Source organism: Buteo buteo, chromosome 10 (assembly GCF_964188355.1).
Source record: "Buteo buteo chromosome 10, bButBut1.hap1.1, whole genome shotgun sequence".
Lineage (NCBI taxonomy): Eukaryota > Metazoa > Chordata > Aves > Accipitriformes > Accipitridae > Buteo > Buteo buteo.
The window spans coordinates 12,321,858-12,336,080 of NC_134180.1; the positions used below are offsets into that span (position 1 = coordinate 12,321,858).

General features: G+C 41.0%; 1 protein-coding gene across 2 annotated transcripts in view; it reads left to right on the forward strand.

The window, feature by feature from the left end:
- Nucleotides 1-14,223, forward strand: part of C10H1orf21 (chromosome 10 C1orf21 homolog) — a 129,579-nt gene that overhangs the window by 65,051 nt on the left and 50,305 nt on the right. For both annotated transcript variants that reach the window (XM_075038681.1, XM_075038682.1), the window contains exon 3: nucleotides 12,885-12,979. In XM_075038681.1, coding sequence (XP_074894782.1) covers nucleotides 12,885-12,979 — 95 coding nt within the window. The remainder of the gene's footprint in view (nucleotides 1-12,884; nucleotides 12,980-14,223) is intronic.

Consider the following 14,223-nt stretch of genomic DNA (forward strand, 5'->3'; position numbering starts at 1 on the left):
TTTCTGACCTGGCTGTGCTGTGCTGTCTAGATTGGCCAAGGTGACAACTTTTGGGTTGGTATCAAGACAGTTTCCAGGATGTGACCTGGAGGAGAGGGAGGATGGCGCCTGCCTCTCCTCCGCAGCCGAGGAGGACTTACCATCACTGCCTACAAGGTTGCTAGGTTTTTGCCACCTAGTTGGATCGTAGGAGAAGGTTTAGCCCTTCTTGTGTTGTGGTTTATGTTACATTTGCAGGTTTGCTCCCTTGCCGTTCCTCTTCTCTCTTGTCTCTCCCTTCCACAACGAAGAGGTTTACGGCAGCAAAGCCAATTCTTCAAGCTTTGCTATTGCAGTTTCTGAGTGGCAAAAAGTGTTTTCTTCAAGGCAGGGTCACACAGTTTTGTTTAAAAATAAGTTTGTGGTGTTCAATGTAGTAAGTGATTGGAAATGCTGAACTTCCAGCTCCCTCAAGATGCAGGGAGGCCTGTGTGGAGCTGGCCCTGTGCTGCTCCCATCATGGTCTGGGGATGCTGGGGCAGGATTGTGCAACCTCAATCCAAAAACCTACCTGATGTCTTCTTACGAACAGCAATATTTTCAAGGCAGAGACCCTTTGTTTTCCTCCTGTCTGTTCCTTTAATTATTCTCTCTGCTGTTTGTTTCCTCTCCTGCTTTCATTTCTCAATTTGATCTTTTTAGTGGGCTAGATAATTACATTTGCTGAGTATCCTTCCTGCTGAGCACCGTGGCTGTAATCTCCTCCACCTGAGAAATGGTTTCCTTTGAACAACCTGGTGTCTGGCTCAAAGTTATGTTTTAATTAAATAAAAAAAATAAAATAAAAAAAGGGTAAAAAAAAAAGTGTGTGTGTGTATATGTATATATATAGAGAGAGTTACATAGTTTCAGCAAGCAAAAATCTGGGTAGCTGAAAGATAGTTATGAGTGCACACCACCAGCACTGTTTTTTGGCTTCTTAATTACAGACGAGTGCATGAAAGTCTCTAATTATACGATCACGTGGCTGTTTTTTCAATACCATCTTATATATGGAGTTTCCTCAGATCTTATATATGAATGGGTGTCTAAAAGATCTGGAGATTGTATCATTAAAGACAGTACAAGCAAGGCAGAAATTGTGTGTTTAGCAGTAACTGGATTTTAGGATGTTGAGGTTGTATTTTTAAGTCTTTTTCTGAGGTAATGAAATGGTCTCTAAGGTTGTGGTACGTTTCCCCATGACTGAACCAGCTGCTGGCAGTGTGTACCTGGCTGGAGGGTTTTGTTGGTGGAGTTGGCCAGAGGGTCCCTGACCTTCTTGTCAGGAAGCCATGATGGAGCAGAGCAGCAGCAGAGCATTGCCTTCCTTCATGGGTCCAGGGGCTTTTAAGATTTCTGATCCTCCCCCTACCACACGCACACACATCCATGAGCCCTGTTGTCCTCAAGAACTGTTTTTCAAGTGTTTTTTGGTACTCAGTGTCTTCCACTTGTTCATGCATCTTCCCATACTTCTCACTTAAAGAGGAGCATGGAGGAAGTCTAAGCTAGAGCAGGAGAAGATTTAGGTTTTACCCTGATCAGTGAACTGTCCTCCTGCCTCAGTCTGTAGACCCAGGGGGGATGGCCTGCGTGCAAGGAAGCCAGTTGTGCAAACCATGGTGAGTTGTCTTTTTTTTCTTCCACATAGTGTTAATAGAGAGATTGCATATGAAGCAGGAATCTATGGAAAAAATACTTCCCACAAAACAACTCTGTTGATTGCACACCAATATATATGTGTGTATATATATTTTTTTTATTATTTTTTCCCCCCCTGCCAAAGTACTCCTCTGATCTACCTACCACCAAGGTAGACCTAGCAGATAGACTGTAGTGGGCCTGTGCCCCTGGTGCAAGGTTAATTAACATGATCCTTTATGCATAATGTGATAGAAAATGATACGTACAGCTATAGTTTTCACAGTACTTAGACTATGTGACAGTCCAAACGTAGAGTAGCCTTGGGAACTTTTTGGCCAAGAAGAAACCAAGTAGTAGAAGGAACCAAGTAATTACCTCCTTGATACAGCTGCACATCTCCTGTGTACAGCGGTGTGTCTCTGCAAGTTGGGTACCAAATTAAAAAATTAAACCTATGGAAACAAGGGAGTTAAATTATGGCTTCATCATTATCTGGCACTTTATTAGATCAGAGGGAAAAGAAATCAGAAAACCCAAGGTACATAAACTGAGGCACTTGATGAGCAGCAGCATCTCCGGTGTTGGAATGACACCTTCTTCCACAGGCAGAAGTCAGGCTGGGCCTTTGGCGGGAGAGGACAGAGATGCCCAAAGGATCGAGAGCTGCAAGCAGTTTGCAGCACTGGAAACTTCTGACAGCATTAATGAAGGATGAGTTAATATGCCAATATGAGGTTTTGTGCTTCTACAGCAGCAAAGTTCGAGATGATGTCCATGAAAGTTAATGGAGCTGTGTTCTTGTCAAACCTGTTGGCCTCAGGGGAACACCTGAAAACTGTCATGACTTGGGCCTGGAAAAGGGTAGTCTGATAAAATAGAAGGGAATTTGCTAAAATTTTTCAAGTAAGCATCATCCTTGAGGGAATTAATGTTTCATAAAGCACTGGATGTGACATAGGGCTGTAGTAGGAACTGCTTGATAGTTTAGAAAAGAGCTACCCCTGTCTTGCCTAGCTTTAAGGCAAGTGTCCTTCCAATACTTCCGAAGTCCTCCACATGGGGTCTGTTTTTTATTATGCTGAATGTCTCAATCTCCTTTTTTCCCCTAAAGAAACAACCCTAGCAGTCACATGTGCCTTGTGCAGAAGCAGTAGGTAGCATTCCTTAGGCACGTGTTAGGATTGTGTAGGAAGAAGAAAAAATACTTGAGGGTGGTCTTTCCTGATGTGCTGCGATCTGTGTAGTACATTTAGATATTTAAACAGCTTTTCTGTCAGATGATTTATATTTTGTTGGCAGAATTGGTGTGTTGTTTGTGCACCTGTTTTCTGTTTAATATCTGGTGGTGTCCACTGCTTCAGCTTCCAGCAGTGGCTGTATTTTGGATTGGATTAAGGTGAGGTAACTTCATTTGGGAAGTGTGAATGAGCATTTTCAGTTAGACGTTTGAGAAAAATGGCTTGGCTTATTTCCTAAGCTGTTTTTTCTATTTAGTTCATGTTAGTAAAAACAACATGATCACTAGGATCTAGAATTGCCTGTGAATTGATAGCTTTGAGGGTTGATGAAGGAAGACAATGGGCTGCTCACCCAAAGCTGGTTGATCTCCAATGAAATTTCACTCTCAACCCATATCCAGGTGGATTGGAAATCCACTCCCACAGCTGCGAATCTCAGCAATTAAGTCAGAATCAAAACAACCATGTAGAATCAAAAGAACCATGTAGATGCTACTTTCTTTGAGTGCTTGAAGTTGGAGCTAAGAAGATAACTTAGATGTTCTCCATTACCTACTGTTTAGTTGGAGAAACAGGATTTTTGCAACTTCTTTCTCTAACTGTTGACTTTTTTTTTGAACCTTTGACATTGCTTCTGCTGGTATCCAGGCAGCTGATACCCACATATAGTAACAGAGCTGGAATAATCTGAGTAGCTCATCTCATCCCTCCTGTGCTCCACAACACTATGGACTTTAACCTGTGGCACTTGAGGCTGATGACTCTGATGATGGAAACTGCAACCACCCAAGCGATCTAATTCTAATTCTACTCCTTGACTGTCCATGCAGTTAAAGATTTTTCCTGATGTCTGGCCTGGCTCTTTCAAGAGTTAAGCCCACCACTGCTCGTGTCCTACCAGTGTAGCTGTGGAGCTCAGAGTATTCATCCTTTGCAATGGCACTGTAGATGATGTTTGGCACATTTTGTGTTTAGCATCTAAGTGGCTCACTTGCTGTTATATGTTTCAGTTAAATTGCATCAAAATCTCTTAGGATTTTTAACAGATATTTTTTAGAAAGAGCAATTCGGTCCCTTATCTAAATACAGCTTTTAGCTTTCAAGTCTTTGAGAGCGGAGAGCACGTGAATCTTTGATCCATGGCATTCCTCGTGGTCACAGCAGTAGGAGTACTTTCCATACCTGGCAGAAGTAAGTATGGTACAGAAAAATTTGTTAAACAAAAAGTTCACATTTTACAGAATAGACATGTGTTTTATTATGGATGAAGCATAAATCTTGGCATGTCCTTCAATAGAAAGGAAAGAGATAATAAAGAAAAATATGGAACACAGGAGGATGCAGATGTGGTTAGAAACTTTCTTCTTGGTGGTGTGACTGAAGTACCACTTGCCTCCTGTCTGATACTTGATACGTCACTAAAAATAGAGAAGAGAGGCTCATCCATTGTCCCTGTTGATGACAGCAGAGCCAAATCTGTTCGTCCTTAGATGTCTGAAATGGGAATGCAATGTAAATCAGCATTTTATTTATTTATTTATTTTTAAGAGAATTGATGTTTAACAGAAGATTTCTCCAAAAGTCACAGTGGGTCCGGTTATATTTGATGGAGTTACGCTTTTTTCTGGTGTTGTTTTTCTTTAACTGAGCCAGAAATAGTGACATTACCGATGTTGCTGTGGTAATGGCACTTATAGTGATGTCTGGAAGCACTGAAGAAATTTTTCTCATAGGAACAACCACAGTTTTCTTTTTTCCCCATATCTAGTAATTGTTTCAATATTATAAGTTGATATGCTCATTTATCACTGAAATCATTATTAATGAGTGCACTTTTTCATTGTCACATTGCCATGGCAACCAAGTGACATGTTTGAGTAGAATTATCTGTTTCCAGATGGAGATCTTCATTCATAAGATTTGCCTACTGAGAATTTTTGCAGCATATTCAACTTAAAAATTCTTCCTCCCTTGCCCTTCCAAAGAGTTTTGTGCTAGAGGCGTTACTGCTTTCTGGTTTATATCCTGTGATGGATTTTGTGGTGGGTGTTATACTCAACAATATTTCTGTCTTTTATCTGTGGTTGACTTTTGTTGTTTTTCTTTCAGTCCAATTGGGCTGCTTTTCTTCAACTCAGTATTTGCTGTGGCAGTCCTGTAAACCCATTCCTCCTCCATTTGTGTTGTTGGAAATCTTCTCTTTTTATATAATATACCACACAATGGAAGTCAATACTTGGTTTTTACTTTTACATGTGAAAGGAACATAAAGATGTATTTCTCGTTATATATGATATACCGCACACTGAGTGATAATGTCCTAAAATTTTTATCATATTCACTACTCAATTTTTAGTTTTGCACAGGAAAGCAGCATAAAGATGTTTCACTTTTGGTTTTGAGGTAAGACTGTATTTAGGAAAAAGAAAAAAGATATTACTCTTTAGCAAGGTAGAGCAAGGTAAATATGCATAGAACTTTGTATAATTTCCTTTATCCTGAACATCTTACAGTTTTAAAGGTCTTGTTGACTGTCAGACTTAATTAGGTCCTACTTGATCTCAGTCGGATTCAGGATTTCTCTGGGTTTGTTTCTGATCACTCAGACCAAAATATCTCAAAAAGCTTTATTTACTTTAGTAGAAATCAGAATGTAAAACTCAAAAGGTGAAGCTGTATTTACTTTAGTAGAAATCAGAATGTAAAACTCAAAAGGTGAATTTAGTATCATTTACTTTTCCAATTCCAACTCTTACCTTATGAGGCAAAACCTGGTTAGAATTTTTTTGCAAATACCTAAAGGTGTTACCTTTAGGGAAGGCATCAAAGGCCCATTCTTCCAACCTGTCTTTAATCTAATTTTCATATTCACTTAAAGCCATTAATGACCCTACACCCCACGACATACTTCATGGTCTGTCTGTTGCTTAAACACACATTCTTCTGCATTTGCAGTGCTTTCATCCTGACAGTAACTTTAGAACAAGAACAATCTCATAAATAGCTCAGAATTTGTGGTTTCTGAACACCCTATCTTATATATAAACACCATATCTATAAAAGATAAATGTTATCTTCACCTGGTCAAAAAAGTCTATATGTAGTTGTGTCTTCCCAATAATAACATAATATAGTGCAAGACCTGTCTTCTGCAAATAATTATTTGAATTTAATTGCTATATTTAGTGTATTTGAAATAATGACTGTTGTCTTATCTGTGAAGAGCAAGATGTTACGCATCAGACTCATTTCTTCTCCGTTACGCCAACTAGCAGTGTCCTTCCCAGCTAAGCTGCTCGCTACCACCTTCTCCTCCTTTGCACCCTTTGGTTGCCCTTTTGGTTGACTGCTCATTGCAGTCAACAGTCTTGGCTGGGAACGTGCTAAATATTGACTGGTCCCATTGCTTTCAGGAATTGTTCTGCATTTCTCATGTCAGGTCTCCACTTGAACAGACTTGTGACAGGCCCATAAAAATGAAGAGATTTTACAGCTTAGCTTCATCCAGGGGGAAAAAAAAAAAAGAAAAAAAAAAAGGGGGAGTTCAACGTGAATGTGAAGGGTAAAATTTGTGTCATTGAGTACTGTAAATGCTAGAGGGAGACCTGTGAGCAAAATTTAGTGTTTCTCCTCAGATAGAAGGAAGGTTGCAAGTATAAATATCAACATTTTATCTGTGATTCAGGCAGTTACTTATATTTACGCAGCCTCGTTAAATGACTATTGAAATTAGTTAGAGGTGGGGTTTTTCCTCAGTGCCTCGGCTAGTTCAGAAAGTGGATGTCTCCAGGTATGCTGCCTCGTACCTGGGAAACTGTAGGGCTTGTAGTCAGCTGGATATTCCTCCTTTTTCATTCTGTGGCAGTATAATTACTTAGCTGGTTTTTTCCTCCTTTGAAAGTGGAATCATATCTATTTACCTGCTTCCAGCAAGTGACTACTCAATATGAGCTAATGTTGCCAATATGTTGTATTTTGCTCCCTATTTTAAGGAAAATATTTTGTCTATGATAGGAAATTATGAGAGCTTATGAGTAACAGTGTTGCTTCAAACTTAACATCGCTGATCCAGTCCCTTCATCTCTGTGTAGCTGATAAAACAGTTGTTCATGGCTCAGTCCTCTCTTCTGCTCCCATTAACTGAAATTAGGTTTGTCACTTTCCACAGGCCAGTGCTGTGTTTGCCTGTTTGTCTGATGATGGTGCATGCACCACTTGCTCAAAACATGGGCGTTTGATGGAGTTGCTAGCTGCTTGGCACTCCTGTCTGTTAATCATTTATTTAGGGACTGAAGACTGGGTGTTGGCCACTCAGCCTGCTTCTTTCTTAATGTGTCTCATCCCCAAGAGGTAGTCTCTTGGCCTTTAAGGCAGGTTGTCAGTTTTAGGTTGTGTCAAATTTACATTGCTTTTTGCAATACAAGTAGAGATTTCTCATGCCGAAACACACCATATAATAGAGCCATGAGACTATTAATTTGTAAGACACTTTCTATTAAAAGAGTAATTCTACTAACATCTACAGAAGCAGGCATCTCCTACTTTGACCTCTTGAATTTCTTTTATCTGTACTGTCCTAAGGAGAAGGTGGATTTCTCTGAAGTAAGACTTGCTAGTTGGTGTAGTGTATTCAGTTTGTCCTGAAAATGTAATGAAAAATGACTGGTTTATATTTGGAAACTTTCTTGCTGCTGCATGTCTCAGGCATGAATTGTCCAGGCGTCTGCACTTTTCCTGCAGTTGGTAGGATGGCGGGAAGAGTAATGCCAACTGTGCTATGCTGCACAGATCATTGAATAGTTATTGTATTCATAAGCAAAGTACTAGGGGGAAGCAGATTTACTAACACTATTGTAAATATCTGTGGATATTACACAAGAAATCTGTTTAAAGCTCTTTGCCACCATTTCAAGGCTGCTTGATGCATCTGGCAAACGATGCATAATTTGAAGGATCTGTGCCCATGTTAAATGTGAATTTAAAATTAAGTTTTTGGGAACTTTTGTTGATGATGTTCTCTAAAAAGACTCGTGTGGAGCTGAAGCTGGAAAGGAAGAGTGGCCTAGAAATTCGCATAACCACGAAGAGTGGGAACAGGCTGCCCGGGCAGCTCAAGTATTCCTTAATTGTCCTATGTCCACATCATAATCCTTACCCTCACCTGGCCTGACTCTGTCCACAGGTTCTCTAATGTCTATTTTCTTTATGAATCCTACACAATTCAGGGAGATCTCCACTGAGGTTAATAGCAAGAGGAGGTCTAAAGAAAACATTGGACCAATACTGGTTGAAGATGGTCACCTGACTAATAGGCATGAAGAAAAAGCAGAGGCACTGAATGCGTTTTTTGCCTCAGTCTTTAATAATGCTGATAGACCTTGGGCTGCCTGGTCCTCTGACTTGGAGGACCACAAGTGTGGGAACAGTGACTTTCCATTTGTGGACAGTGAAGTTGTAAGAGGCCAGCTGTATCAGCTGAACGTTCACAAGTCCGCGGGGCCTGATGGGATTCACCCCAGAGTACTGAAGGAGCTAGCGGATGTTACGGCAGGACCCCTCTCGATCATTGTCCAAAGGTCTTGGGAGCCTGGGGAGGTCCCTGCTGACTGGAAGCTAGCCAGTGTTACTCCAGTCTACAGAAAGGGCGTGAGGGAAGACCCAGGGAACTACAGACCTGTTAGTCTAACCTCAGTTACCTCCGTTCCTGGAAAAATTATGGAGAAGATTATACTTGCCTTTCAATAGTACCCAGTAAAGAATAATGCAATCATTGGGCACAGTCGACATGGGTTCCCAAATGGAAAGTCCTGTTTAATTAATTTGATATCCTTCTATGATAAGGTCACCCACCCAGTGGATGAAGGGAGGGCGGTAGATGTAGTTTTTCTGGATTTTAGTAAGGCCCTCACAGCATCCTTCTGGACAAGTTGTCCAACTGTGGGATGAGCGGGTTCACGGTGCGCTGGGTGAAGAACTGGCTGAAGGGCAGAGCTCAAAGGGTTGTAGTGAATGGGGCTACATCTGGCTGGCGGCTGGTCACCAGCGGTGTTCCTCAGGGCTCAGTGCCAGGGCCAGTGCTGTTCAATATGATTATCAGTGATCTGGATGCGGGAGTTGAATGCACCATTAGGGTGTTTGCTGATGATAGCAAACTGGGAGGTGCTGTTGACTCTCTTGAGGGACAGGAGGCCTTGGGAGGGATCTAGATAGATTGGAGCATTGGGCTGTGGTTAATGGGATGAAATTTAACAAGTCCAAATGCCGGATTCTGCACCTGGGATGGAGTACTGCTGGGCACAAGTATAAATTGGGAGAGAAGTGGCTGGCGAGCAGCCCTGCAGAAAGGGATCTGGAGGTGCTGGTGGGCAGCAGGCTCAATAGGAGCCAGCAGTGTGCCAGGGCAGCCAAGAGGGCAAACCGCATCAAACACAGCATAACCAGTTGGTCAAGAGAGGGGATTATCCTGCTGTATTCAGCGTTGGTGTGGCCTCACCTGGAGCACTGTGTGTGCAGTTCTGGGCCCCACCGTTTAAGAAGGATGTGAAGGTCCTGGAATGTGTCCAGAGGAAGGCAGCCAAGCTGGTGACAGGGCTGGAAGGCATGTCCTGTGAGGAGCGGCTGAGGACTCTGGGTTTGTGTAGCTTGGAGAAAAGGAGGCTGAGGGGCGACCTCATTGCTCTCTACAGCTTCTTGAGGAGGGGAGGTGGAGAGGGAGGTGCTGAGCTCTTCTCCCTGGGATCCAGGGACAGGATGCATAGGAATGGTTCAAAGTTGCACCAGGGGAGGTTTAGACTGGACATGAGGAAGCATTTCTTTACCGAGAGGGTGGTCAAACCCTGGAACAGGCTTCCTAGAGAGGTGGTGATGCCCCAAGCCTGTCAGTGTTTAAGAGGCCGATGCCCTTAACAACATGCTTTAACTTTTGGTCAGCCCCGAATTGGTCAGGGAGTTGGACTAGATGATCATTGTAGGTCCCTTCCAACTGAAATAGTTCGGTTCTGTTCTATTCTATTTTATTCACCTGGTAAAAGCAGCATAAATTTGTAAGTAGTAATGGTGCAATAATTACAAGAGTGTTGTCATGGTGGTGATGATAAAGATTGGGAAGCCAGGACCAGCGAGTCCTTAGCTCACACACCCAAACACCAATGCTTGACAGCATTCTCTTACAATCAGTTACAGAAGAAATACAGAATTAAGTTTCCAACAAAACTCCTCCTTCCCATCTTGCCTCCATGCTATCGAACTGTATCAAATTTTCATATATAAATCTGATTATCAGTCATGGGCTCATCAGTGCGCTGGTCCACTTGCTACAAGATATGATGTCTTCCAAGGAAGCATCCCTTACATGCAGTCTGCGTAGGATGGTTTGCTGTGTGGGTGTGCACTCAGTGTTCAGTCACAATTAATCTCTTGGAATAAGCAGGAGACACGTTTCAGAGGTTATTTTTGCCACTGAACATCAGGACCTCCATACCTTACTCATTTTTTACAAGGCTGGGTTGAACATGCCTCTCTTCTAGTTAATGTGGACCAGCTGTGGGTTGTGCAAAGTTCCTTTGTGCTATTTTCGCTTTCTCATCTGTTTTCCTGTTCAAATCCCTACATACCACCGTGGGAGTTTTATGCTTTTTCTGCATGTGGGTTTTATTGCTAATCACAACAGAGATCATTGAAGGAGTGAGAAAAATGTAAGTTAGATTCTGCAGTCAATCAAGTACTTCTAATTCTCAGGCTTTATTGTGTTCAGCCTTTTTGGTTTTATGAATTGTCACCTCCAGATTACCTAAATTCCATTTAAAAAAGAGAAAAGAAATTTAAAGAAGTTGTTCTCATTTACCAGTCTAATAATATTGTCTTAAATTCTTCATCTGTTTTGAGCCTCTGCACCTGAGATGCTGCTATTTGATAAATTCACAGTTTTATTTAAACTCTATAATAAAACAAGCATATAAGTATGGACTAGGCAGAATCTGAAACCATGTTATATTTTTTTTAAAAAAGATTGGTTTTCAAAGTTAAGCTTATTTAACTTACACACTCTGTGGTTAACAGTTTTCTGAAAACAAGCTTCCTTCTAAATAATTTTGATTATTTTTTTTTAACAATACAGTAACCCAGAATAATCCATTTGTGTTTTCTTTTTCCCTTAGCAAGTGAAATAAATTGCTTGAAAACCCAATGAAAAAGAATAAAGTTTGTGTGGTTTCTTTTAATTTGCCCAGGTTTTGCCTTTTATTCCCAGTGTACTGTGTCTCATTTAATTTTGTATTAACATTTTCAAATTTCATGGGGTAAAGTTTCTCTTCTGCATTGTATATCGTGGCTGGAGGAGTGTGGGTACAAAACTCTTGGTGTTTTTCTGATAGATTCATGTGCTACAAAGGTAACCAGAGCAAAAAGCTGTAATAGGGGCTGAGAAAAGGCAGTGTTGGTACTGTAAGCACTCTTTTCGTGAGCTAGAAAGAATAATCACCAAATCCCTTCTTGTCTTACCAAAGGAAAAAAACCCTTTATTGAAGTTTTGGTGAGGCTGTTTACTGTGGGATAGTGCATGTATGTTAGATAATATTTCTGTACTGGCACTGGGAATTTATTATTTGAAGAGCTGAAACACCTAGTTGATAAATATTAAGGGCAAACTAGGAATCTTACTTTTCTTATTACTTACTTTCACGCTGGATTTCTATCTGGGTAACATTCATGTGCAGGAAAAATGGTGTCATGGTTTAACCTCAACCAGCAACTAAACACCACACAGCCGCTTACTCACTTCCCCCTCCACGCAGTGGGATGGGGGAGAGAATTGGGGAAAAAAAGTAAAGCTCCTGGGTTGAGATAAGAACAGTTTAACAGGGCAGAAAGGAAGAAAATAGTAATGATAATAATAATAAAATGACAATAATAATAAAAGGATTGGAATATACAAAGCAAGTGATGCACAATGCCACTCACCGACCGATGCCCAGTTAGTTCCCAAGCAGCGATTGCCCCGGCCAACTCCCCCTGGTTTATATACTGGGCATGACATCACATGGTATGGAATATCCCTCTGGCCAGTTGGGGTCAGGTGCCCTGGCTGTGTCCCCTCCCAACTCCTTGTGCCCCTCCAGCCTTCTTGCTGGCTGGGCATGAGAAGCTGAAAAAATCCTTGACTTAGTCTAAGCCCTACTTAGCAACAACTGAAAACATCAGTGTGTTATCAACATTCTCATCCTAAATCCAAGACATAACACTATACCAGCTACTAGACAGAAACTTAACTCTATCCCAGCTGAAACCAGGACAAATGGTTGGGGGGTTAGGAGTGGGGAGAGGAAGATGGTTCAGCATGGAACCTTTTCTCCGGAAATTGTTATATGACTGTGCATTGTGTACTTTTTGCTTTAGCTCAGTTAAAATAGTGCAGGAAAAAATGAAATTAAAAAAAACCCAACAGTGGCTTTTGGTGTGGGGGGTTTTTTTCTAGCTCTTTAATTAAATTTTAAATAGCCTCCATCAGCATTGCTTTTCAGAGGAGGTTTTTTCAATGCAAGGAACATCCATGAGCAGACTCTTCTCTGTAGTAACTACTGTACATTGCTTGTTTGCCCACTGAAAATAAAAATCCAGGGAGGACGCAGGAGCAAAGAAATTGTTTGTATTGAACATATTATACAGAAAACTAGGGATCTGGGGGAGAGTACATACTGAACATTCCGCGTTTGTGGTGCCATGACTATAACTAGACCAGAGAGCTACTGAAAAATTTCTGGAAGCCAGAACTGGAAATTCTTACTGAAGCTTCAGTCAGGAAAAACTTCCTTGGTGTCAGTCACATTTAAGCTTTTGAAACTATATACATGTAATTTTTAGCTGCTTTGCTTAATTAGGGTCTTTTCTAGTCAGCTGTTTTGGTTTTAGTTTGGTTTTTTCCCCAGCTGTTGAACTACACTGGTTCAAAAGTTTTTTTTTTCTTTTTTTTTTCTTGGTGCTCAGATGAGTATAGGATCAAACCAGTGGAAGAGGTCAAATACATGAAAAATGGGGGAGAAGATGATCAGAAAATAGCAGCCAGGAACCAAGAAAACTTGGTAAGGATTGAACTTATCGCTTATCTAATGAAATAACATGGCTCTGCTTTTGTAATGAAATATGCAACGTGCAGCACATTCAAGCTACAGCTTACACACAGCAAGAGGATTTTCTCCAAAATGTCATAACTCGCTGTGAAGCTTGCGTAGAAGATGCAAAATATGACTTTTTCCTGCTTGATTTTCTGAATTAGGCTCCACTTGATCTTGGAGCAAGTGCTTCCACAATTATGCTTGCTCACCTCCTTTGCAGATCCGAATATACGCGCTTTGAAATGTATGTGTCTATATTGCAAACGAGTTGGTAGTAAAACAGCAGTGCACTGCCATTGAGAAAATGACCTACTTATTTAGATATTATTTGCTCTGTGCTTCCTGGTTTTACATATTTTAAAATTCACAGGGAAGGTAGTTTGGAATAGAAAAAGCAGTATATTCATAACAGCAGTTGCAAGAATCTTTTTGTGTGTGTTTCTTTTTCCCTGATTTGAGTACCTTGCCGGCTCATACTTCCGCTTACGGGAAGGAAATCTCAGGTGAAGTCTTAGTACTACTTGAAATAACTAGGATGCTGTTGAAGCAGCTTAAAAATCACAGTTGAGTCATTCTGGCCTTTCTGAGAAGTCATTTCTTCTCTTCTAAAGCTGAAGGAATGTTTTGTAATTGGCTGACTGGGGCTTTGTGCAGTTTAACTTTTTGAAGACATCTCACAATTATAATAGTTGGGTGCAAAATTTCACATCTGGCTCCACTCATTGATCGCAGCTTTCCTTCACATAGGATTGTTTTTTTCCCTCCATCAGTAAGACTGGGAGAACATCATCACCAGAGTTCAGTGGAAACATAACCATTATCACCAGCTGAGGATTTGCCTTTTGCCATCATTGGGCAGCTCTACAAAAATCCACTGTTTGAGATTTTTTTTCTTTTCCTTAAGATGTAAGTGAGTTCCAGGCAACCTGGATACTTTATATTCCATCTTCTAGACACGCATACTTATATTGCACAACTACACGTCCATTCCTGTAGTAAATAGCAGAGTTTATTTTGCTGGCCTAAACCTCATTGCTCAAGTGGAGGTTGAGCAGCAGGCAACGTGATTTCTACTTTGGTCTCCAGGTTAGGTATTTGCCGCCTGCGATTTTGCACTGCTGATGCTCCAGTGGAAAGCGCAACTTCAGTTTGCAGCAGGGTTTGGGGGTTTTTTAGTGCCTCAGAAACATTGCTGAGAATATCACCTTTTC